At 39.6% G+C, this 25385-nt stretch overlaps 1 protein-coding gene across 1 annotated transcript; it reads right to left on the reverse strand.

Moving 5' to 3' along the window:
- Positions 1-463: 463 nt before the first annotated feature.
- acad9 (acyl-CoA dehydrogenase family, member 9) lies at positions 464-17396 on the reverse strand. The gene is made up of 18 exons (XM_062987164.1): positions 17175-17396; positions 15581-15674; positions 15371-15472; positions 15163-15269; positions 14976-15076; positions 12180-12258; positions 11909-12083; positions 8755-8828; positions 8589-8664; positions 8422-8492; positions 7024-7143; positions 6449-6577; positions 6136-6215; positions 5916-6042; positions 4110-4187; positions 2021-2149; positions 1206-1278; positions 464-967 (listed from the first exon to the last, which is right to left on the reverse strand). The coding sequence occupies exons 1-18, from the start codon at positions 17346-17348 to the stop codon at positions 867-869; spliced, it is 1890 nt and encodes a 629-aa protein (XP_062843234.1). The 5' UTR covers positions 17349-17396; the 3' UTR covers positions 464-866.
- Between the last annotated feature and the right edge of the window lie 7989 nt (positions 17397-25385).

Consider the following 25385-nt stretch of genomic DNA (forward strand, 5'->3'; position numbering starts at 1 on the left):
ACCAAAGCAAGGCGTACTATTCAAGGATCTTTAACGACTTCATAATTCAGAGGATCCAGTGATAATAGACAGATAATACAAAACCGAACAGCTTTGGAAAATTTTTTATGACTACAGGATGCGAGAGATGCAATTTTCGAAATCTCCATTCATTTTTCCCATTCAAAATTTGTCTTAGACCCGGGTTACCAAATATGGGCATAACAACATGGCGTGGACTACAAAATGACGACACGACTTCAGTGGTCTATTAGTGTCTGCTACAGGCACTGACAATTATGCCCGCTAGATGGTGCCCAGCCGAGTTTCGAACCGAGGAGTTCAGAATCTCGGCGCTGGTGTGCTAGCGGAATATCCCGCTGCGGTATGCGTGTATTTAACATTAATACTGGATCATTTTCTATTGTGCACTTTTATAAGATACCTGCTTTAAAAGTGTTTGTATACATGAAGGTAAGTAAAATGGTTAGAAAAAATGGTTTTAATTCCATTTACTTAACACAGCAACATGAACTAACATGTACAAAGCCAAAACAATACTATGAAGATTATCTCTCTCATCTTTTGAATCCCACTGTCCACTTATTATCAAATCGTGTGCAAAAAGGATTAATCCGTTTGGCAACTGTAATGGGTCTTTAAAAAAAATATGTTTAATAAGTTTTGAGGTTTATATTCCAGTAGTCTGACTCTAGTCAGTGGGATGAATGAATGAATGAATTTATTAACGAACGAATATATTAAGGCAAGATCAATGCTTTCACACACAGTCGACATACCCAAACCATTTAGCAAAAAAAATACATTGTTCCTAACACCCAATCAGAATAAAGAACACGACCACATGTGCAGTTCTGAGAGACAGCTTAGAATGTCCTTTCAAGAGGATGAGAGCAGATGTATGTTCGCTTTTCCAGGACCTCCTGGGCAATCTTCTTTATATTGGCGTCATTGTTCTCCGGGGAATCTGGAATGAATACACATTAATGACTGACAAAACCAATCAGTTCTGTAGAAACGATGAAGGTTTAGCATGCAGTCAAACTACTTTGTTGAGTGTAACTGAAAAAGTATGTAGTGTTGCCAACTGACTTATGGTACAGGGGGTTAAGTGAGAAGCTTTATTCCATATGCTGAGGCTTTGTCTTGCAGCGCTATAAAACGCACCACGCCTGCTTCCAATTACCGTTTTGTATAGTACTCACTTTTTTGCAGCTGAGTCATCCAGTAGTTGTTTTTGAAGTACGCTTCTTTGCAGAAGGTGTTTGCTAGCAGCACCTACACCGGAAAAAATAACTTAACTATTATCTGCATATAAGATAGGTCTGGGTGATATGACTAAAAAACACATATCAGTGGCGATATATGATACGATATAATGTAAAATTGACAAAGTTTTACTTCAAATAAAAATCCCAATATTACATAATGTTTTGGAAATGAAAGTGCACGTTAAACAGCAGCACCGCGACCCAGATCAACCACACAGCAGCATGAAAATCATAACCGCTGCTTACCTGAGCTTCTCTTCTTCAAATTGAGACCAAATCTATATCCGTGTGTTGTTCCATTAGTCAAGTCAAGTCAACTTTATTTATATAGTGCTTTTTACAATAGACAAGGTCTCAAAGCAACTTTACAAAATCCAGGACCAACAGATACAAAAACCCCTGTTGAGCAAGCCAAGGGTGACTGTGGCAAGGAAAAACTCCTTGTGGTGTAATTACAGCAGTTATGAGGAATCCTCTCTGGCAATCCCACCCCACGGACATGCCAATCAGCCGTACAGTACATCACCAGGTCTGAACGTAGCAGAGCAGTGTTTCACCGCTGTGCCAAGCGAAGTACAAGCAGTAGAAAATCTAAACCAGATGTTGGTTGAATATTTCTATGCCCTACTGTACATACTAACTAACAACATTCTAAATGAACTCAGTTGTTATGTATAACAGAGGCTACATAGAAGGGGGTCATGGAGACTCCTTAAAAGGGAACTAGGGAGAAATGGGCAGTTGTTTACCTCGTGTTGGTGGTTGCGAAGGCCGATGCTGATGGAGCGACTGGCTCGGGATAACACAGCGGTCATCGCGTACAGGTTTATCAGTGTATCAGCCACTCTTTTTAACACCAGCTGCTCGTCTACGATGTTCTTAAACACAAAACCACCACACAAAACCAGTTAAATGATGTCAATCATTTTTTTTACTGTACATTTACTATTTTAGTTTTGGATGTATTCAAAGCTTGTGTTCTTTATGTTCGTTTTTATACAAAATATTTGAAATTGAGAATATTTGAATATGCACTTTCTCGTAGTCAATTTGTCTTCCTCTGCTGAAGGATCCCTGATTGCAGTCGAGGTGGGTTTATTGCTGCTCCCACGCGCAGCCCTTGGCGGAACCCTTTTTCACCTATGCACACTGCACAGGCGCCTCTCTAGCTGCTAATCAGGGTCCTTACACAGTGTTTGAAGACCTCACCCACATAGCCCGGTCATCCCACCCTAGCCAAAATGTGTCTGCTGCAGGCACTGCCAATTATGCCCGCTACATGCCGCCCAGCCGACCGAGGAGTACAGAATCTCGGAGCTGGTGTGCTAGCGGGATATCCGGCTGCGCCACATAACCTGATGGCATTATTTAGGCCATTTTCATATTCGTTTTCTTTCAAAAGAAAAATGTTCGGGTTCTTTTACTGTTAGTGTTTCAAAGACTTTGAGTATTGGTGTGATGTTCCATGCCGTTTGCAGATGTGTGTTGCGGTAAGAAGATTTGCTCTGTTTTAAATGTTTCCTTCACATGAAAAGGAAAACACATGGTGATAAAATCAACAACATTCGGAAATCTGAAGTCCGTTCAGAACTCGAGTCTTAATTACAATAGCATGGGTTTGATTTGTTTTATTTAGAAGTTCGAGACAGCTGTCCGACACACGAGGCCATACATTACTTCAGTTCAACAGGAAAGAAGCGAATAGCAAGGCGGTCCCGACAGGGCCCACGCTAATTACCTCGCACCTCCTTATGGTAACCAGCAACATTCGGGGACATGAATAGCATGTTTTTTTCCTTGCACACTATTTGGAAAATGTAATTATCATAAAACTCCAAATACTGTACACAGAAAATTTTGGGTGTGGGATAAGTAATTAATTCCCAATAGGTAATCTGGGCTAAGAGTCACTGTAGTCTGTGCATGAATGAGAGGAGTAATAAACGTCGTATAACCTTAGTTAAGGAACTATGTAGGCAGAGATGTTCACAAGTCACAAAATACGAGTCCATGTCAAGTCACAGCATAGAAATAAACAAATAATATGTCAGTTCAGATACAAAACAACAACAGATTAGCGACTGTATTTTGCCGTTTTACTTAGCGCCTTTACTTTCTTAGTCATTGAGCAAATGAATGTAATTTCCGTAACAAGAAGGTACAAGTTAAAAGCTTCAAGTGATACGTTTTGTTTTCATTGTAAACCACTGCTTACCTGAGCTTATGTTCTTCCAGATGCTATTAAATTTAGAACCGTGTGTCCCATTAGGAATATAATCCGTTATTTTGTAAATGTGCTTATAATTAAAAACCTCCAAACTTTTCCCGGTTGTGAAGTAAAACACGAACTCGTTAGAAAGCCAATCAAGCGTTTTACTGACACATCGTCTGTGTGACGCAAACTGAATAAATGCAAATAACAGCATTTCTTACAAAAAATTACAATCAGAAGGTCTGATTGGTTCAGAAAGCGGTCTTTCAACCATTAGTGCCAATTCTGTAGGAGCGTTCCATTCACCCCAGTTGTTCCTGTGAAGTGCACTACATAGGGTGTTCCACCATTTTAAGTGAGATTCAAATCCAAAGGTAATGAAAATGGTCAAATGAAGTGAACTTCAAACTGTGTAGGGAGTAGGGAGCGACGCTTCATCACTACACCGGAAGCTGGCTGTAACATTTACCCATTGCGTGAGTTGCGGGTTAAGACGGCCGGAGCGTTATTAGAGAGCAGAATATTTATAATAATGATAATTATATATATAGTCGAGTCAGAGTCATTTGAAATCGCAGAGTCGAGTCCCCGTCCCTGTTTGTAGGCTAATATTAAGAAGGGTTTACCTTTCCATATCTGTAGAGCAGACTTTCCACAGTGGATCCAAACAAAGCCACGTTCTCCTCAAGCATCTTTGCACTTTCCTGTAGGAGACAGAGGTCAATATTATAGTCGAAAACGATAACATTAACAAACAGTCATTGAGGGCTAGGGATGGCTGAAGCTGGTTTTGTATGTAGGGCAATGGTAGCTCAGTGATTAAGGCACTAGACTATATTTACATTTGCTGTGTTTAGCAGACACTTTCATCCAAAGTTCAGTACGCCTTACAGTACTGTGACAGTATACTCTCTAAGCAATTGAGGGTTAAGGGGCTTGCTCAAGAGCACAACAGTGGTAGCCTGGCAGTGGTGGGGCTTGAACCAGCGACCTTTCAATTACTAGTCCAGTACCTTAATCGCTAGGCTACAAAGGACTAGAATTCATAAGGTTTCTGGTTCAGGCCCCACCACTGCCAAGTTGTGACTGTTGGCACCCTGAGCAAGACCCTTAACCCTTCATTGCATGATTTTGTTTTTCCTCTGTGGAAAAAAAACGAGATTTTTAATTCGTAGCATATATGCAACATTGTGCATTTGCAAACTAATCATATGTTGTATGTACATCAGGCATTCTGGCCTGACTGCTGCTGCTTGCGGGGATGCTGGTGACTGATTTGATGTTGAAGACCAGGAAAGGTCAATGTCTTGTCTTGAAACTGCTTGAGAGGTGGCAACAGAGTCACTATTGGCATCATTATCACTCTCTAAATCTTCTGAATCACTACTGGTTCCGTCGGATCCAGATCGTCATCGTCGTCACCACACAGTTCGTCTTTGCTGTAGCTTGGGAGGTCCAAAAAAGCAGCTATCACACCATCTCCCAGGCGATCCAACGAGTTCCCCTTTTTCGGCATGAGGAGGCCGATCTTACCTCACGTTGTTGCGAATGTGCTACAAATAAATAACATAACCGTAAGGTCGCAGCGTACGATTATTGTGTACAACTGCACAATTGCAACTGATAAGAAGTACATACTTGTATAGCTTCACCTGGGATTTTTTCAGAAAGCTTACTTGCTAAATTTTTCACTCTATTTTACGGCCAAATTCACTAAACAGTGTGGACGCAGCCATTAGCCAGAATGAAAGAATGAAAGGATGTATTCTCGATTCATTTGCCATCTATGGTACAGATACACGAGTTCACAATCTCACCAATACATGTCGGCAGAACGTCAATTTCTTAATTTGTTGCAAATTCGCTATATGCTGCAATGAACGTGTAACCCTTGATTGCTTGAACTGTATTGAGTTATAATTGTAAGTCACTTTGGATGAAAACATTGGGGGTTATTCACTCATTAGTTTGGTAACCAGGTTAACAATCGTTATTAGGATTGTTACTAGGAACAGTAATAGATTCTCCGACTGCTAAACTTGTTATTCTGCTGCAGTATGAATCCTTCTATGCAATGATCCAAACCAGAAGGTATGGCATGTATAAGAAACATAGTGGCCCATCTTCTTTGACAGGGTGTAGAGGATCACCATGCTTCACAGTTGTTTTACATAAACTTTCCTGGTACTGCCTTAAATCTTAATTTGGTTTAAACAGTAAAAACTGACATTTTTCCAGATTTCTACTGCAAAATGTTTGTGTCTCCTAGCCAATACAGCCATGCCAATACAGAGAATGGATATTGCTACTCAGTCCCTGAAAAACAACAAAGCTTTCTGTATTTGTCTTCTGAAAGTGGTGTCACTTGACTTATATATGTAAACACATATATATTTATATAAATATATATATATATATATAAAAATTTGTACTGTTAAACTTGGATGAACCACGCCGTCCTTGCCGGTCAGACCCATGTCAACTTTTTTCCCCATAGAGTCCTTTAATTTCTTCCCCAACATCTCAAACACCACACCAATGTTCCCTTTTTTCATCTCCCTGTAGGGGAAAGCACCAACAGAGAAGATTACCTAGCTGCAATTATCAACAGTGACAAAAAGGTAAGCAGACCTATTTTCTCTTTTTGCATACTTGATTTTTCCTGTTAGGATTTTACCCGCGTACTGCATTCCTGTGAGAGCGATGTACATTCTCAGAATCTCATTGGTTCCCTACAAACAAGAAAGAAAAAAAAAGAAAAAAAAACAAGAAACAAAATAAATAAATAATAAAAAGCAACAGCGTTTCTCTTTACAAGCTGCATTAACACTCCATCTAGTGGTTAATGCAGGTAAAGACTTCATTCTGCAATCAAATAGATATCTTATTTGAAATAGTACTTTAACATTATAAAATAATAACATTATCAAAACAAATTTTACCTCATTTGCTATATTTTAAATACCTCAAAGATCGGGAGGATTCGACAGTCTCTAAGAAAGCGCTCGAATGGATAGTTCTTGGTGTATCCCAACCCTCCCAGTACCTGCAGTGCCTCACTCACACACACCCAGGCACCTTCAGAGCTGAATACCTGCAGAAAAAATATTTAATATAAATATTTAAAGATTTAATATATTTTTATTTTATTTTACCTGCTCTCGTATTTAGATCTTGTCTGCATAGCAGACTCGGCACAGGTTTTTTTATTTTTATTTATTAGGAAATACAGTGCACCTTTGAAAGCAAATATACAGTATGTGTGAGTAAATAGAGCCCTGATCATCTCTCTGTAGTCTGTGCTGCGCCTCAAAAGATCAAGCCAGTAAAGTATTAGCAAACTCTAAAGATGCCAGAAACTGCCAGAAGCTGGTGTGAAGAAACAGTGTAATTCGCACATGTCCAAAGAGGCTTGTTTTAGCCTGTGTCCTTTTTAGCCAGCAAGAGCAAGGCTTTAGTGTGGTAAGAGGTCATCAAGGTGCAAGGGAAAATGAAACATATCTACCACTGGGAGCAAAGGGGAACGTTCAACAATATTACCTTGACCATGGCTGCCTCTACAGAGCAGTCAGGAACTCCAGGCCGATCCATCATTCCGGAAGTTAGATAAGCCATGCTCTCCATCACGAACACATTCTGAGCCATAATGGCAAACTTCTCCTGTAACACAGACAATTCATCCAGTATAATCAAAAAACTGGCCATACTAGCCATATTGTATACAAAAAATGCAGTGTTTCTTACATTTACATTTATTTTAACTTTAATTTCATTGCAGACAGTATGAACCAGTGTGTGATGGTCCATCCCAGATGCCTCCGAGCCCAGAGAAGTCGACGCCGCTTTTGGAAATGGTTAACATAAGGCTTCATTTTGCACAGTTAAGTTTTTTATGCATTTTTTCTCCATTTTCCTCCTGATTTAGCGCAGTCAATTTGTCCTCCGTTGCTGAGGGATACCGGATTGCATCCGAAGAGAGCATACTGCATACTCTTCTGCCATTCAGGGTCCTTACACAGCATATGAAGATCCCATTCACATATAGTCCGGTCGTCCCACCCTAGCAGATACGGTGACCAATTAGTGTCTGCTGCAGGCACTGACAATTATGTCCGCCATTCGAACCGAGGAGTTCAGAATCCCGGCGCTGGTGCGCTAGTGGAATATCCCGCTGCGCCACCTGGGTGCCTCACAGTGAAGTTTTAAGTGGAATTTGTGAATGTAACTCAATATTGTAATAAGTAATCCCTTGGCCATGTGATTATATCAGATATTGATCAGTGCAAAGGGTGTTCAGCTAAGGCTTGCACTCTTACCTGTAATTGTTTAATGATATTATGCACTGTAGCGGGAGAAATAGGGAGATCGCGTCATGCTTCCTCTCAACCAATGCCGATCCCCACTCTGATTGAGGAGAACGAAGCTAACCAATGCCCCCTCTGACACGTGGGCAGCAGCCGTATGCATCTTGTCACCTACACTTTGACGAGTGCAATACGGATCAGCACTGTGTACGGAGAGACACACCCTGATCACAGCCGTCTCTGTGCAGGCACCATCAATCAGCCAGCAGAGGTCGTAATTGCATTAATTATGAGAGAGTCCCTATCCGGTTTAATACCCCACCCATATCTGAACAACAGGCTTACAAATTACGTATTCGAGACCCCAGCCCTGGTGTTCTAGCATGTGTTTTTACCGCTGCGCCACCTGAGCGGTGCCTAATTACTAGCTTTAAATTAAATTTAACTTTTTCGTAATGTGTTGCAGGCTTGAAATGCAGGAATGGAGGTATATTAATAAATAAAATTAGTCCATACTGTCTGCATTAAAATAAAAGTCAAAGTGAATGTAAGAAACAATGCATTTTTTATTTGCATTGTTCATACTGTCCTAATTCTTTCCTGATTTGGGGTTGTATTTGTGTGTCACACATACCTGAATCATTCCAAATTCAGAAAGTTTCTTGGTGAACTGTTTCCTTGTGCTTGCGTATTCTGCAGTCCACTCTAAAAGACAAAGTAAAGCTCACTAGTTTAGCACAATCAGGTCTGATTCATTAAAACACACCAATGTGTTTAACAATGTCTTTTATATTTTCATACCAATCAGTTTCTTGATCATGCCTGCACTAGCACTTCCCATACTGAATCTGCCACTGTTCAAGATGTTCATGGCAATCTGCAGAGCCGAACACATAATACACACATGATACACAGCTGAACACAATTTGTCTCAGTGACTGCATGTTAAAGTCTGTTGTGTGATCACCTTAAATCCACCACCAACTTCACCGATCACATTCTCTACTGGCACCTTGGTGTCCTCGAAGGTCAGCTCACATGCTGGAATAATAGATAAAAACAAAAAGGATACTTTTAGATCACTAAAAAAGTAAAAGTAAACAACTATAGGTTGAAATGCTGTAAAAGTAAACAACTATAGGTTGAAATGCTGTAAAAGTAAACAAGTATAGATTGAAATGCTGTAAAAGTAAACAACTATAGATTGAAATGCTGTAAAACTAAACAACGATAGGTTGAAATGCTGTAAAAGTAAATAACTATAGATTGAAATGCTGTAAAAGTAAACAACTATAGGTTGAAATGCTGTAAAAGTAAACAAGTATAGATTGAAATGCTGTAAAAGTAAACAACGATAGGTTGAAATGCTGTAAAAGTAAACAACGATAGGTTGAAATGCTGTAAAAGTAAATAACTAGATTGAAATGCTGTAAAAGTAAACAACTATAGGTTGAAATGCTGTAAAAGTAAACAAGTATAGATTGAAATGCTGTAAAAGTAAACAACGATAGGTTGAAATGCTGTAAAAGTAAACAACGATAGGTTGAAATGCTGTAAAAGTAAACAACTATAGATTGAAATGCTGTAAAAGTAAACAACGATAGGTTGAAATGCTGTAAAAGTAAACAACTATAGGTTGAAATGCTGTAAAAGTAAACAACTATAGGTTGAAATGCTGTAAAAGTAAACAACGATAGGTTGAAATGCTGTAAAAGTAAATAACTATAGGTTGAAATGCTGTAAAAGTAAATAACTATAGGTTGAAATGCTGTAAAAGTAAACAACTATAGGTTGAAATGCTGTAAAAGTAAATAACTATAGGTTGAAATGCTGTAAAAGTAAATAACTATAGGTTGAAATGCTGTAAAAGTAAATAACTATAGGTTGAAATGCTGTAAAAGTAAACAACTATAGATTGAAATGCTGTAAAAGTAAACAACGATAGGTTGAAATGCTGTAAAAGTAAACAACTATAGGTTGAAATGCTGTAAAAGTAAACAACTATAGGTTGAAATGCTGTAAAAGTAAATAACGATAGGTTGAAATGCTGTAAAAGTAAATAACTATAGGTTGAAATGCTGTAAAAGTAAACAACTATAGGTTGAAATGCTGTAAAAGTAAACAACTATAGATTGAAATGCTGTAAAAGTAAATAACTATAGGTTGAAATGCTGTAAAAGTAAATAACTATAGGTTGAAATGCTGTAAAAGTAAATAACTATAGGTTGAAATGCTGTAAAAGTAAACAACTATAGGTTGAAATGCTGTAAAAGTAAACAACTATAGGTTGAAATGCTGTAAAAGTAAACAACTATAGGTTGAAATGCTGTAAAAGTAAATAACTATAGATTGAAATGCTGTAAAAGTAAACAACTATAGGTTGAAATGCTGTAAAAGTAAATAACTATAGGTTGAAATGCTGTAAAAGTAAATAACTATAGGTTGAAATGCTGTAAAAGTAAACAACTATAGGTTGAAATGCTGTAAAAGTAAACAACTATAGGTTGAAATGCTGTAAAAGTAAACAACTATAGGTTGAAATGCTGTAAAAGTAAATAACTATAGGTTGAAATGCTGTAAAAGTAAACAACTATAGGTTGAAATGCTGTAAAAGTAAACAACTATAGGTTGAAATGCTGTAAAAGTAAACAACTATAGGTTGAAATGCTGTAAAAGTAAACAACTATAGGTTGAAATGCTGTAAAAGTAAATAACTATAGGTTGAAATGCTGTAAAAGTAAACAACTATAGGTTGAAATGCTGTAAAAGTAAACAACTATAGGTTGAAATGCTGTAAAAGTAAACAACTATAGGTTGAAATGCTGTAAAAGTAAATAACTATAGGTTGAAATGCTGTAAAAGTAAACAACTATAGGTTGAAATGCTGTAAAAGTAAACAACTATAGGTTGAAATGCTGTAAAAGTAAACAACTATAGGTTGAAATGCTGTAAAAGTAAACAACTATAGGTTAAATGCTGTAAAAGTAAATAACTATAGGTTGAAATGCTGTAAAAGTATTTGCCTAGTACCCGATTTCTTCTATTTTTAATAATGTGTCACATTGAAATGCTTCAGATCCTCCAACTAATTGTTTGTTTATTAGGATTTTAACGTCATGTTTTACACACAGTAGAGACTTATGGGTTTAAGTTCTGCTGGGACTTCTCATTGCGAATAAAAAATGCTGGTTATTTAAGTAATACTCAATCACACACACAGTGCCACTGACATTATTATGCTTCCAGCTGTGCTGTACTTTCACTTTATAATGGATTCCTTTGGTGTTTAACAATTATATCCAATTTTCAATCATCTGACCATAAAAAAAGCATTAAAATAAGCTCATGTAAAATAGCAAAATTAAACGCTTTCTTAGACTAAGCATTAATGATTAAAACACAGATGTGCCTGACACAAACGTTTATTAAGAAACTCCTGAAATAAACATCTGTAATTAGCTAAATCTAGGCTGATAGATTGATGTTACCGTAATAGAATTAGCATTCTGCTTTCACCCTGTTCTTTAATGGTCAGGACCACCACAGAGCAGGTATTATTTGGGTGGTGGATCATTCTCAGCACTGCCGTGACACTGACATGGTGGTGGTGTGTTAGTGTGTGTTGTGCTGGTATGAGTGGATCAGACACAGCAATGCTGCTGGAGTTTTAAAATACCGTGTCCACTCACTGTCCACTCTATTACACACTCCTACCTAGTTGATCCACCTTGTAGATGTAAAGTCAGAGACGATCGCTCATCTATTGCTGCTGTTTGAGTTGGTCATCTTCTAGACCTTCATCAGTGGTCACAGGATGCTGCCCACAGGACTATTCTCAGTCCAGCAGTGACGGTGAGGTGTTAAAAAACTCCAGCAGCGCTGCTGTGTCTTATCTACTCATATCAGCACAACACACACTAACATACCACCACCATGTCAGTGCCACTGCAGTGTTGAGAATGACCCACCACCTAAATAATACCTGCTCTGTAGTGGTCCTGTACTGATCTTTTGTATCTTAGTTCTTTAACATAAAATATAAATTAATATGAAGGTGCTTAAAGCTGCTTAAGATCTTTTATATTTAAAGTGAGAGTATGTACTGCAATCTTAATACTGACTGTTGGAGCCTCGGATGCCTAGCTTGTCCTCTGGTTTGCCACTGGTAACCCCACCGAAGGCTCTCTCCACAATAAAAGCTGTTATCTTGTCTCTCTTTTGCCCATCTTTGTCCAGCACCTCTGTCCTAGCAAAGACTGTCATGATGTCTGCCATACCACCGTTGGAAATCCAGAACTTCAAAATAAACAGTCAAAATTACAAATGTTAAACACAATATAACCATATTATACCGATTTTGCTTCAAAATTCTAATTATGTTATGAAACATACCTTTGAGCCATTGAGCAGAAAATGTTTTCCATCTTCTGTCAACACAGCGCGGGTCTGAATGGAGGCAGCATCACTCCCACTAAACCCATAAAACAATAAGAGCACCGATTTACAGAATACCCAGATAAATGCAAAAGAGCTTTAAATAACAATCTAAACATCAAGGTTCCTTGCACTTCAGTAATCTGAGACCGGCAAACTTGTGGTAAAGCTGTTAAGGTTTATAAAGTTTTAGTAGCAACTTAGTTTCAGTGACTAATAGTGCATCATTCTGACATCACATAATAATACTTTTAATACTGGCATTTCTGATAATGACAACTAGAGATCAATACATTCACCATGTCACCTTTTAATAGCATCTTTATTACGTAGGTGTAGATTTGGGAGGGGTGGGAGAACATGCCCCCTTCCAAGTTTGGAGCGTGGTATTTTATTGTCATGTTTTACACACTTTGGTTACATTCATGACAGAAACGGTAGTTACTCGTTACACAAAATGTATAAGTTCAAGTCTTTATTGTCAAACACAGTCATGGACAATTCTGTATCTCCAATTCACCTCACTTGCATGCTTTTGGACTGTGGGAGGAAACCGGAGCTCCTGAAAGAAACCCACACAGACACGCGGAGAACATGCAAACTCCGCTCCACCCAGGAATCAAACCCCAGAACCTTATTGCTGTGAGGCGTCTCCTTGGCTGTTAGATTTGGTCAAAATTATAAATATTTTTAAATCCCGTTATTTAATTCACCCAGGAAAGAATTAGAGTTGGGTACTGTGGTGGAAGAAAGGAGTGGCTGGTTTGCCCATCAGCGTCCTATGTTTTACTTTTGGGTGGTGTGAGCATTGTGCCTCCCCCCAGAGTTGAAATTAAACCTGTTTTATTTATTATTATTATTTATTAAGTAATTGTATTATGTTTGTATTTATATTTTAAATATAGTGGTTCAATTTACACTTTAATTAACAAGCTTGTCATTACTTAGTAACCAAGTTTTGTATTAATTTAAGACTAAACCATGCTGATAGACACTCACATCACCTGATAGTCTTAACTTAAATTGTTTATTTAATACATTTTTCCTTTTATGATCTGTGTTTTATGCAGTTATGCTGTGTTTAATTTAGTCATACCCAATTACCCGATCGATTGTTATTCGTATCTATTGCTGGAGACCTCCACTTGTGACCGAAGAGGATCACTGAAAGAACATGCAAACTCCACAAAAAAAGGACCCGGAACGCTCCACCTGGGATCTAAACCCAGGACCTTTTAACTGCCTAATTCCGATCATAATCAGATTGCTAATTAGCAGCAAAGATGTTCACAAGTCACAAAATACGAGTCCGAGTCAAGTCACGAGTCTTTATGCTAGAGTCCGAGTCAAGTCACAAGTCTTTAGGCTAGAGTCCGAGTCAAGTCACGAGTCTTTATGCTAGAGTCCGAGTCAAGTCACGAGTCTTTATGCTAGAGTCCGAGTCAAGTCACGAGTCTTTATGCTAGAGTCCGAGTCAAGTCACGAGTCTTTATGCTAGAGTCCGAGTCAAGTCCCAAGTCTTTAGGCTAGAGTCCGAGTCAAGTCACAAGTCTTTAGGCTAGAGTCCGAGTCAAGTCACATGTCTTTAGACTAGAGTCCGAGTCAAGTCACAAGTCTTTAGACTAGAGTCCGAGTCAAGTCACAAGTCTTTATGCTAGAGTCCGAGTCAAGTCACAAGTCTTTATGCTAGAGTCCGAGTCAAGTCACGAGTCTTTATGCTAGAGTCCGAGTCAAGTCACGAGTCTTTATGCTAGAGTCCGAGTCAAGTCACGAGTCAATATAATATACACAAAACATATATATATATATATATATATATATATGTAAGTTCAGATAAAAAACAACAACAGATTGGCGACTGTATTTTGCCATTTTACTTAGTGCCTTTACTTTTCTAGTCATTGCGCAAATGAATATAATTTCCTTAACAAGAAGATACCAGTTAAAAGCTTAAACTGATCAGTTTTGTTTTCATTGCAAAACAAGTGTGTGTGATAAATCACGGCACAAAATCGAAAACACAGCAAAAAAAAAAAAATCATAACCACTGCTTACCTTAGCTTATGTTCTTCCAAATGCTATTAGATTTACAAGCGTGTGTTGTCACATTAGGAATATAATCCGTTATTTTGTAAATGTGCTTATAATGAAAAACCTCCAAACTTTTCCCGGTTGTGAAGTAAAACACAAACTCGTTAGAAAGCCAATCAAGGATTTAATTGACAATCATCTGTGTGATGCAAACTGAATAAATGCAAATAACAGCATTTCTTACTAAAAATTTTAATCAGAAGGTCTGATTGGTTCAGAAAGCGGTCTTTCAACCATTAGCGCCAATTCTGTAGGAGCGTTCCATTCACCCCAGTTGTTCTTGTGAAGTGCACTACGTAGGGTATTCCACCATTTTAAGTGAGATTCATATTCAAAGGTAACGAAAATGTTCAAATGAAGTGAACTTCAAACTGAGTAGGGAGTAGGGAGCGACGCTTCATCACTACGCCAGAAGCTGGCTGTAACATTTACCCGCTGCGTGCGTTGCGGGTGAAGACGGCCAAAACGGGTTAATTGTCACACGTAACTAATGTTAACACATGCTAATGCTAGAGACTTTTAATGTTTTACAAGTCATTTTTTGCGAGTCATGAGTCGAGTCCGAGTCATTTGAAATGAACCTGAAGTCGCTGTGTGTGCGACTTACATCTCTGTCATTGAAAGAATAAAACGACTGTCTAGTAAAGTGCTGTGAAATCAGACCTGCCAGGCTCAGTCAGACAGAAGGCGGCTATATGCTCTCCAGAAGCAAGTTTAGGCAAATATTTGGCTTTCTGCTCTTCAGTTCCAGCCATTAAGATTCCCTTAAACAAAACAAGTGAAGAAGCACGTGAACCATTGTTTAACTTTTAATGACTGTAAAATCTTCAGCAGCATTTCAAACACTTACCTTTAATCCAATTGCTTGATGTGCTGCGAGCGTGACGGCTATGGATCCATCCAAGGATGTAATCTCTCCCAATCTGGCGTACATGGTATTTGAGAGGCCGAGGCCCCCTGCAACAAAAATACAACCAAAACGACGTCTCAAGATCAAAAAAAGCATCAAAAAGTGTTACAGATCAAAGAGTGTTTGCAGACAATCTGTCCGATCTTACCGTACTCCTCAGGAATTTGGATTCCAAACAGCCCCAGTGACTTCAGTCCATCGAGGGTTTCAGGGGGGATTTTTGCTTCCTCATCAATCTTCTTCGAATCAACTGAAGATGGATGTTTGATATATTTTGCATGGTTTTACTTTTTTGATTACATGATTGCTCCTATACACAAAACCAGACTCCTTCATTATCCATGTTCACCACACTCACCATCATCTGTGAAGAACTTCTCCACTGGAGCGACAAACTGTTTGATCTCCTCCAATTCCTCATTACTTATCTCCGGGTAGGGAAACACCTCATTCTACACACAAGAGCAAATGACAGAACAAAACATTTAGCTAAATAAAATCCACCTTTTATTTATCATTACAGTAAATATATGGTCACACCGATCAGCCATAACAAGCCTCCTTGTTTCTACACACATTGTCTATTTTATCAGCTCCACTTACCACATAGAATCACTTTGTAGTTCTACAATTACTGACTGTAGTCCATCTGTTTTTCTGCATGTTTGTAAGCCCCCTTTCATGCTGTTCTTCAATGGTCAGGACCCCCACAGGGCTACTACAGAGCAGGTAATATTTAGGTGGTGGATCATTCTCAGCACTGCAGTGACACTGACATGGTGGTGGTGTGTTAGTGTGTGTTGTGCTGGTATGAGTGGATCAGTTTTTAAACACCTTACTGTCACTGCTGGACTGAGTACAGTCCACCAACCAAAAATATCCAGCCAGCAGTGACCAGTGTGCAGCGTCCTGTGACCACTGATGAAGATCTCAAAGATGACCGACTCAAACAAGCAGCAATAGATGAGCGATCGTCTTTGACTTTGCATCTACAAGGTGGACCAACTAGGTAGGAGTGTCTAATAGAGTGGACAGTGAGTGGACATGGTATTTAAAAACTCCAGCAGCCCTGCTGTGTCTGATCTCATACCAGTACAACACACACTAACACACCACCACCATGTCAGTGTCACTGCAGTGCTGAGAATGATCCACCACCTAAATAATACCCGCACTGTAGTGGTCCTGTGGGGGTCCTGACCATTTAAGAACAACATGAAAGGAGGCTAACAAAGCATGCAGAGAAACAGATGGACTACAGTCAGTAATTGTAGAACTACGAAGTGCTCCTATATGGGAAGTGAAGCTGATAAAATGGACAGTGAGTGTAGAAACAAAGTTATGGCTGATCAGTGTATATATACTGTATATGTACACATTAGCTCCACTTACCATATAGAAGCACTTTGTAGTTCTACAATTACTGACTGTAGTCCATCTGTTTCTCTACATGCTTGTATAAATATATATATATAAAAAATGGCAAGCCAAAGAGGAAATATATAGCAAACACTGATATATATGGAATGAAACTCAATATATTTAAAATAAAACTTGATATATATATATAAAAAATTAAACTCGATATATATGGAATGAAAACTGATATATATATAAAATGAAACTTGATATATATATATATATATATATATATATATAATAAAAACTGATATATATGGAATGAAAACTGATATATATAAAATGAAACTCGATATATATGGAATCAAACTCAATATATATATATATATATATGTATATATATATATATATATAAAGATATATATGGAATGAAAACTGATATATATATAATGAAACTCGATGTATATAAAATAAAACTTAATATGTATAAATATATATATATATAAAATATGTATATATGTATATATATATATATATATATATATATATATATATAACACACACATACTTATATAATACAGTTTGTTTACTACCTTGTTTACTTTTCCGAGGAAGAGATCTTTAGCATATGCTAAACTCCTGCTGCTGCTCTGTACACAGCGACGCTGCTGAACTCGAGCCGTTAATTCTCTACCAGTCTGAGCTTTAATTAAAGTCCTTCCAAACTTAGCGGATTTGGACCAAACCAGAATCCTGTTGAGGTTCATTCTTCTACACACTGACCGAACCGCGGTTCTCCTTCACCTCGTTCCTGAGGGTAGGTTACAGTGAGCACTTTCCTAACAACCTTTCACCTATTTTCGTCGCATAGAGATGACGGACTGGGTTCAATGTCGAATTCTTTACACTAGAGGGCAGCAAGAGATCAGGGGAATGAAAAACAACACGGTTCTTAGCTCATGTAAAAATAAGTGTTGATCTTGAGAATAAAGTCAAAAAATAAAAGTCGAAAATGTCCTGGATTCGATTCTCAGGTGGAGCAGTCTGGGTCTTTTCTGTGTGGAGTTTGTTCTTACGTGGTCTGCGTGGTTATATATATATATACAGAGGTGGAAAGTGAAGAAATACTGTAATTGAGTAGTTTTTTGTGTACTTGTACATTTTAATAAAGCAATAAGCCATGAGAGACCGTGCGTTACTGCGATTTTATCACGGGGAATGACGTTTTTTAAAACTTCTCGAGTGGCTTATTGCTTTTATAAAACAACAGTCAACATAAAATACAATAAATACAACAATGTTTAATTCATAAATGTATTTATTGTGTATAAACTTACTTTATAAAACGGATAGTTCCGGTCCTAAAAGCTGATAGGCTGAGCCGCGTTTGCAGCTGTTGTAAAATCCCCGATAAACGCACACCTATGACCACCTCACATCATTCCATATTAATACGCCACTGAAAAGAAAAAGTTAATGTTACGTTCGCCTTCAGGTTGCCTAGCAACACTGTTAATCGAACTACCTTGCCTCGCGGAAGAATGCTTTATTGTAAGTTTATACACAATAAATACATTTATGAATTAAACATTGTTGTATTTATTGTATTTTATGTTGACCGCCGTTTTATAAAAGCAATAAGCCACTCGAGACCGTGCGTTACTGCTATGATTTTAGCACGGGAAAGAAGTTTTAGGCACTCCGCTTCGTGTCGTGCCAAAAACGTCATCCCCGTGCTAAAATCACAGTAACGCACGGCCTCTCGTGGCTTATTGCTTTAATAAAGCATTCTTCCGCGACGCAAGGTAGTTCGATTAACAGTGTTGCTAGGCAACATGAGGGCGAACATAACATTCACTTTTTCTTTTCAGTGGCGTATTAATATGGAATGATGTGAGGTGGTCATAGGTGTGCATTTATCGGGGATTTTACAACGGCTTCGAACGCGGCTCAGCCTATCAGCTTTTAGGACCGGAACTATCCGTTTTATAAAGTAGATTTTACAACCAGTAATTTAACTTTTACTTAAGTATGTTTTGTATTAGGAATTGTAATTTGCTACATTTTAAATAACATCCGTTACTGAGTAAACTAAAAACAGTGAATTCTGTGATGGAAAATAAACTGATGCTAAAATAAAGGAGCTGTAATCTAGGTATAGAGTAGGGAGGGAAGTGTTTAAATCTTTAAGCACAAACTTCCTAGTTATCATCTTTTTAAAAACATTTCGTTTATTTATTTTCTACCCTTTTTCTCCCTTTTAGCGCATCCAATTGTCCCATTGCATCAGGCTTCCTCTCCACCAATGCCGATCCCCGCTCTGATTGAGTAAAACGAAGCTAACCCACCCCCCCCCCCCCCCGAAACGTGGGCAGCATGCCGTGTGCATCTTATCACCTACACTTTGACAAGTGCAGTGCAGCTTAGCGTTGTGTATGGAGAGACACACCCTGAGAGCACTCTTTTCTCATCTCTGTGCAGGCGCCATCAATCAGCCAGCAGAGGTCGTAATTGCACCAGTCATGAGAGAGAGACCCCCATCCGGCTTAGTCCCGCCCATCTGAACAACAGGCCAATTTTGAACCAGTTTTGACAGTATTTTCTTACCTTTGGAAGCTGGACTTAATTCTTGTGCTTTGTAATATTGCCGTGTTGCATAACAAAAAACTTTTCAAATCACAGACCAAAAACTGATTTTACTTTATCATTTTAATGGTAGACAGAATTCATGGTTCAGTTAGTTTTGGCAAGTCACCCAGGCCCTACAGCAGATTACCATGGATACAATTTTTGCTGAGTTGCTTTTAAATTAAAGAAATGAACGCTGACCTTATCCTAAGTGAGACATGATAAAGAGGTCTGCACTTCTTTAAATATTGTTCTTTTTTGACTTCCCAGATGAGCCATAGATGGACATTTGGGAAAGTCTAGTGAGTCAGCAACTTTTTCATTTGAAAATAACTGCTCTAATGTGTCATTCACTGAGGTTGTAGAGCCCAAGAAAGGGCTTTGTAAGCTATTTAAGACTGATCCGCAGTATTTTAATAACATTCTTTTCCATTTCATTGCTTAAAAGGTTCGATGTAAATTCAGTGTGGTCGGCAGTCATCAAGTCTGGGTTTGTCTAGTCTAACGGTCCCCAATTGTCAATTACATTTGGTTGTTTGGTTGATAACAAATGCAAACCACGCTCAGAGATGAGATTGCCCAAGAACAAGCTGGATTTAGTCCAAGAAGAGGCACACAGGATCTAATCACAAACCTTTAGACCATCATGGAGAAAGCAAGAGAATAGAACTAGGAACTACTGATCAGCCATAACATTAAAACCACCTCCTTGTTTCTACACTCACTGTCCATTTTATCAGCTGCACTTACCATATAGGAGCACTTTGTAGTTCTACAATTACTGACTGTAGTCTATCTGTTTCTCTACATACCTTTCAGCCTGTTTTTCAATAATCAGGACCACCACAGAGCAGGTATTATTTAGGTGGTGGATCATTCTCAGCACTGCAGTGACACTGACATGGAGGTGGTGTGTTAATGTGTGTTGTGCTGGTAATAGTGGATCAGACACAGCAATGCTGCTGGAAGTTTTTTTATTTTATTTTATTTGTACCCCTTTTTCTCCCCTTTTTAGCGCATCCAATTGTTCAATTAGCATCGTGCTTCCTCTCTGTCTATGCCGAACCCTGCCCTGACGGAGGTGATTGAAGCTAACCCGTATCCCCTCCGAAACACGAGCAGCAGCCAGATGCATCTTTGCCACCCACACATTGACGAGTTTTGGCGCCACCCAGCGTTGCATGCGGAGAGACACACCCTAAGGGCACCCTCTCCCATCTCTGTGTAAGCGCCTTCCAATCAGCCGGCAGAGAACGCAATCGCATTCTGACAGAGAGAGACCCACATCCGGTTCTTTGTCCCACCCCCCACATGAGCAACCGGCCAATCGTTGCTCATATAGCCACTCAGCTTCGAACCGGTAAAGCAAGGCTGGATTCGATACCACGCTTCTCAGAATCCAACCCTGGTTGCAGCGCGTTTCTTTTTACCGCTGCGCCACCTGAGCGGCGGAAGTTTTTAAATACCGTGTCCACTCACTGTCCACTCTATTAGACACTCCTACCTAGTTGGTCCACCTTGTAGATGTAAAGTCAGAGACGATCGCTCATCTATTGCTGCAGTTTTAGTCTTAGTCCAGCAGGGACAGTGAGGTGTTTAAAACCTCCAGCAGCGCTGCTGTGTCTTATCCACTTATACCAGCACAACACACACTAACACACCAGCACCAGGTTCATATGCATGTGAAGGCAGATGAGCGAATACTTTTGGCAATATAGTGTATTTATGGCACTGTAATTAATGCATAATCCATGCAATCTTAAAGGTTTATAAAGTTTTTTTTTAACTGTACCTAATATTTTATGCTACAAGCCTTCTTGTAAAAAATACTCCAATTAATTTGCTGAAAGTCATGACAAAGTTGTCAGAGTTACAAGCAGAAGTGAGTCCGACAGCTGAAACAGAAGGTGACATTTTCCAACCAGCATCTGAGCGTGACCTTTATGGTTTCTGTCTTTTTGCTAAGGTCAACAATAAGCAAATGTCTCTTCTGAGTTTCCTGAAAAAGGCAATGGCTTTCAAACTGTCTCTGTTCCTGAGGGTGTTAAACCCTCGATCAGGCCTGGATGCTTTTAATGGTCCAATAGACGAGGAACGGCTTTTTTTGTCATTTGTACATATACACCAACCAGGCATAACATTATGACCACTGTCAGGTGAAGTGAATAACACTGATTATCTCTTCATCACGGCACCTGTTAGTAGGTGGGATATATTAGGCAGCAAGTGAACATTTTATCCTCAAAGTTGATGTGTTAAAAGCAGGAAAAATGGGCGAGCGTAAGGATTTGAGCCAGTTTGACAAGGGCCAAATTGTGATGGCTAGACGACTAGGTCAGCAGAGGTCAGTATCTATCAAAAGTGGTCCAAGGAATGGCCGCTTAGGTGGCGCAGCGGTAAAAAAAACACGCTGGAACCAGAGCTGGGATCTCGAATACATTGTATCGAATCTCAGCTCTGCCTGCTGGCTGAGGCTGAGCGGCCTCATGAACAAAGATTGGCCTGTTGTTCAGATATGGGCGGGACTAGGCCGGATGGGGTCTCTCTCTCATGACTGGTGCAATTACGACCTCTGCTGGCTGATTGGTGGCGCCTGCAAAGAGATGAGAAAAGAGTGCTCTCTGGAGTGTGTCTCTCTGTACACAGCGCTGAGCTGCACTGCACTCGTCAAAGTGTAGGTGATAAGATGCATATGGCATGCTGCCCACGTGTCGGAGGGGGTGTGGGTTAGCTTCGTTCTCCTCAATCAGAGCGGGGATCGGCATTGGTGGAGAGGAAGCATGATGCAATCGGGCAGTTGGAAGGTCCAAGGAAGGAACAGTAGTAAACATCACGTGGATAGCAGTGTGTGTGTGTGTGTGTCGCTTACCTGGGGAACACATGGCACCAGGATGGGCAATGATGTGCTTGGAAACCCGGGGTCCTGCCATCCACGTGGATGTTACTTTGACACGTACCACCTACCTAAGCATTGTTGCAGACCATGTACACCCTTTCATGGAAACGGTATTCCCTGATGGCTGAGGTCTCTTTCAGCAAAATAATGCACCCTGCCACAAAGCAAAAATGCTTCAGGAATGGTTTGAGGAGCACAACAACGAGTTTGAGGTGTTGACTTGCTCTTCAGATTCCCCAGATCTCAATCCAATCAAGCATCTGTTGGATGTGCTGGACAAACAAGTCCGATCCATGGAGGCCCCAGCTCACAACTTACAGGAGTTAAAAGATCTGCTGCTAATATCTTGGTGCCAGATACCACAGCACAACTTCAGGGGTCTAGTGGAGTCCATGCCTCGACGGGTCAGGGCTGTTTTGGCAGCAAAATGGGGACCAACAAAATACAACCTGGTTGGTGTACATGTGCACAATACAGTAAATGGTTAGGAAGCCTGTTGTGAAGGTTCACTTATAAAGCTTGTTGAATTTCTTGTGATAGTATTATGATCTTCGCCACCTCCACTGTATAAAACACTGCCAGAACATGAGAGTTCAGATTTCTTGCTTTACCAGCAGTCTGTTTCTTTTTAAGCAGATCTGTGTTTCGCATGCTGCCACTTTCTCTGGTTTTACTGAATCTTAAATATATAAATTGTTTAAAGCAGGCAGCTGTGAAATAAAGCTAATCTTGCAAAAGCTGTTCTCCAGAGAATGTCGGAATCCTGATGCAACAGTCAGGCAAGTTTTAACATAATTTCTGATTTTATACACTGTTCTTGCTCCACGAAGAAGAAAATATAAACCACCTCCTTGTTTCTACACTCACTGTTCATTTTATCAGCTCCACTTACCATATAAAAGCATGTTGTAGTTCTACAATTACTGATTGTAGTCCATCTGTTTCTCTACATACGTTGTTAGCCTGCTTTCACCCTGTTCTTCAATGGTCAGGACCCCCACAGGACCACCACAGAGCAGGTATTATTTAGGTGGTGGATCATTCTCAGGACTGCAGTGACACTGACATGGTGGTGGTGTGTTAGTGTGTGTTGTGCTGGTATGAGTGGATCAGACACAGCAGCGGTGCTTGAGTTTTTAAATACGTGTCCACTCACTGTCCACTCTATTAGAAACTCCTACCCAGTTGGTCCACCTTGTAGATGTAAAGTCAGAGACGATCGCTCATCTATTGCTGCTGTTTGAGTTGGTCATCTTCAAGACCTTCATCAGTGGTCACAGGACGCTGCCCACTGGGTGTTGTTGGCAGGATATTTTTGGTTGGCGGACTATTCTCAGTCCAGCAGTGACAGTAAGTGTTTAAAAACTTAATTAGCGCTGCTGTGTCTGATCCACTCATACCAGCACAACACACACTAACACACCAGCACCATGTCATTGTCACTGCAGTGCTGAGAATCATCCACCACCTAAGTAATACCTGCTCTGTAGTGGTCCTGTTGGAGCCATGACCATTGAAGAACAGCAGGAAAGTGGGTAACAAAGCATGCAGAGAAACAGATGGACTACAGTTAGTAATTGTAGAACTACAAAGTGCTCCTATGTGGTAAGTGGAGCTGATAAAATGGACAGTAAGTGTAGAAACGACTATTCTATTCTATTTAAAAAGATACTGCAGTAGGTGTCACAGAAGCAGCACGATTTTGTTCTGCACCTGAATTCAGTATTTAGAAGAGTTGTTCAAATACTTTTGGCCATATATGGGTGACTGGTTACAGCCAGATTCTCCATGATTCACTCTCAATAACGTCACACATTGCTTTGTACAGCGGAGAAAAAAAATCTGAAATGACAGCGGCGATGCCAGCAGGCTAAAAATAGAAAACTATGATTCTATTCTTTGCTTCTACTCTGGGTTGCCACGTCATCCATCTACCCTCTAGCTCTGCTTATTACCACATATAGCAATAACAGGAGTGTGCTAGAAGAAAATAGTGATATTGTCATTCAGGTTTATGGACATTCAAACATCATGTCCATATGTGTGTGATTAACGTTTCATTTCTTAACCATGGACAGATGTTATCCACTTGGACCAGATTTGCTGTGTGTCCACTCTTCACACCACATGATTTTTGCCTTGATTTTCCTTTGCCGACTGGTCAGCGCCCAATGCACCAGCTCGGAGGCAAACCGGTGTTTGCTTGGGGCTCTAAAATCGGCTCTTGATCGCTCTGTGTGAACTGTTTGTAATCCGAGCCAATTGCTCGCAGACTCAAGACAAATATCTAGCATGCTATGCTATTATCTGGACCTGTCGGCGAGTCTAAATCCTGTAGTGTGAAAAGTATTGCGATCAGGTTGTAACTGGCAGTGAGTGCGATGTCAAACTACAGCCAATGAGAACAATTAAATATAAATGTCTAAGTACATTGGCACATGCTTTACAGTATTTGTAACCTTTTTGTACATGCCAATCCATAATACTAACGTTGCATTGCTAAAGTGCAGAATAGACAATCCCTGCTGGCAGTGATTTACCCAGATTCTTTTCTTGTTCCGCAGAGCTTGGGGGTTCTATGTCATACCATATAGAAGCCCTTTGGTCATACCATATAGAAGCACCATATAGAAGCCACCTTTCATGCTGTTCTTCAATGGTCAGGACTCTCCCAGGACCACTACAGAGCAGGTATCACCGCTCACCACAGAGTGGTGACACTGACATGGTGCTGGTATGAGACCGCTGATGAAGGTCTAGAAGATGACCAACTCAGACAGCATCAATAGATGAGCGATCGTCTCTGACTTTATATCTACAAGGTGGACCAACCAGGTAGGAGTGTCTAATAGAGTGGACAGTGAGTGGACACGGTATTTAAAAACTCCAGCAGCACTGCTGTGCCTGATCCACTCATACCAGACAAAAACAGATGGACTACAGTCAGTAATTGTAGAACTAAAAAGTGCTTCTATATGGTAAGTGGAGCTGATAAAATGGACAATGTGTGTAGAAACAGTGAGATGGTTTTAATGTTATGGTTGTGTATGTCTCCAGTGACCATGTTTGGTACTAACTTGAGGTGGATTTCTGCTTAGAGTGTTTAGCGTACATGGTTGAAATAGATTTACTCTCTGTATTTCTATCCCCTTTATGCTAGTAACCTCAGTTGAAGTCACAATCACAGCAGCAAGAAGGTTTACTCCCTATTTGACACAGCCAGCTGTGTCTGTTAGGTTCCCAACCAAATCTAAAATAATAGTAACAAGACACCGTCATG

This window comes from Trichomycterus rosablanca, chromosome 24 (assembly GCF_030014385.1).
Source record: "Trichomycterus rosablanca isolate fTriRos1 chromosome 24, fTriRos1.hap1, whole genome shotgun sequence".
Taxonomy (NCBI): Eukaryota; Metazoa; Chordata; class Actinopteri; order Siluriformes; family Trichomycteridae; genus Trichomycterus; species Trichomycterus rosablanca.

Coding starts and splice junctions, on each gene's coding strand:
- acad9 (XM_062987164.1), bottom strand. CDS start 17,348: ATGAACCTCAACAGGATTCTGGTTTGGTCCAAATCCGCTAAGTTTGGA. Junction 15,473..15,580: donor GAAGTTCTTCACAGATGATG/GTGAGTGTGGTG, acceptor ATCCATCTTCAG/TTGATTCGAAGAAGATTGAT. Junction 7,144..8,421: donor CTGAATTTGGAATGATTCAG/GTATGTGTGACA, acceptor TCTGTGTTACAG/GAGAAGTTTGCCATTATGGC.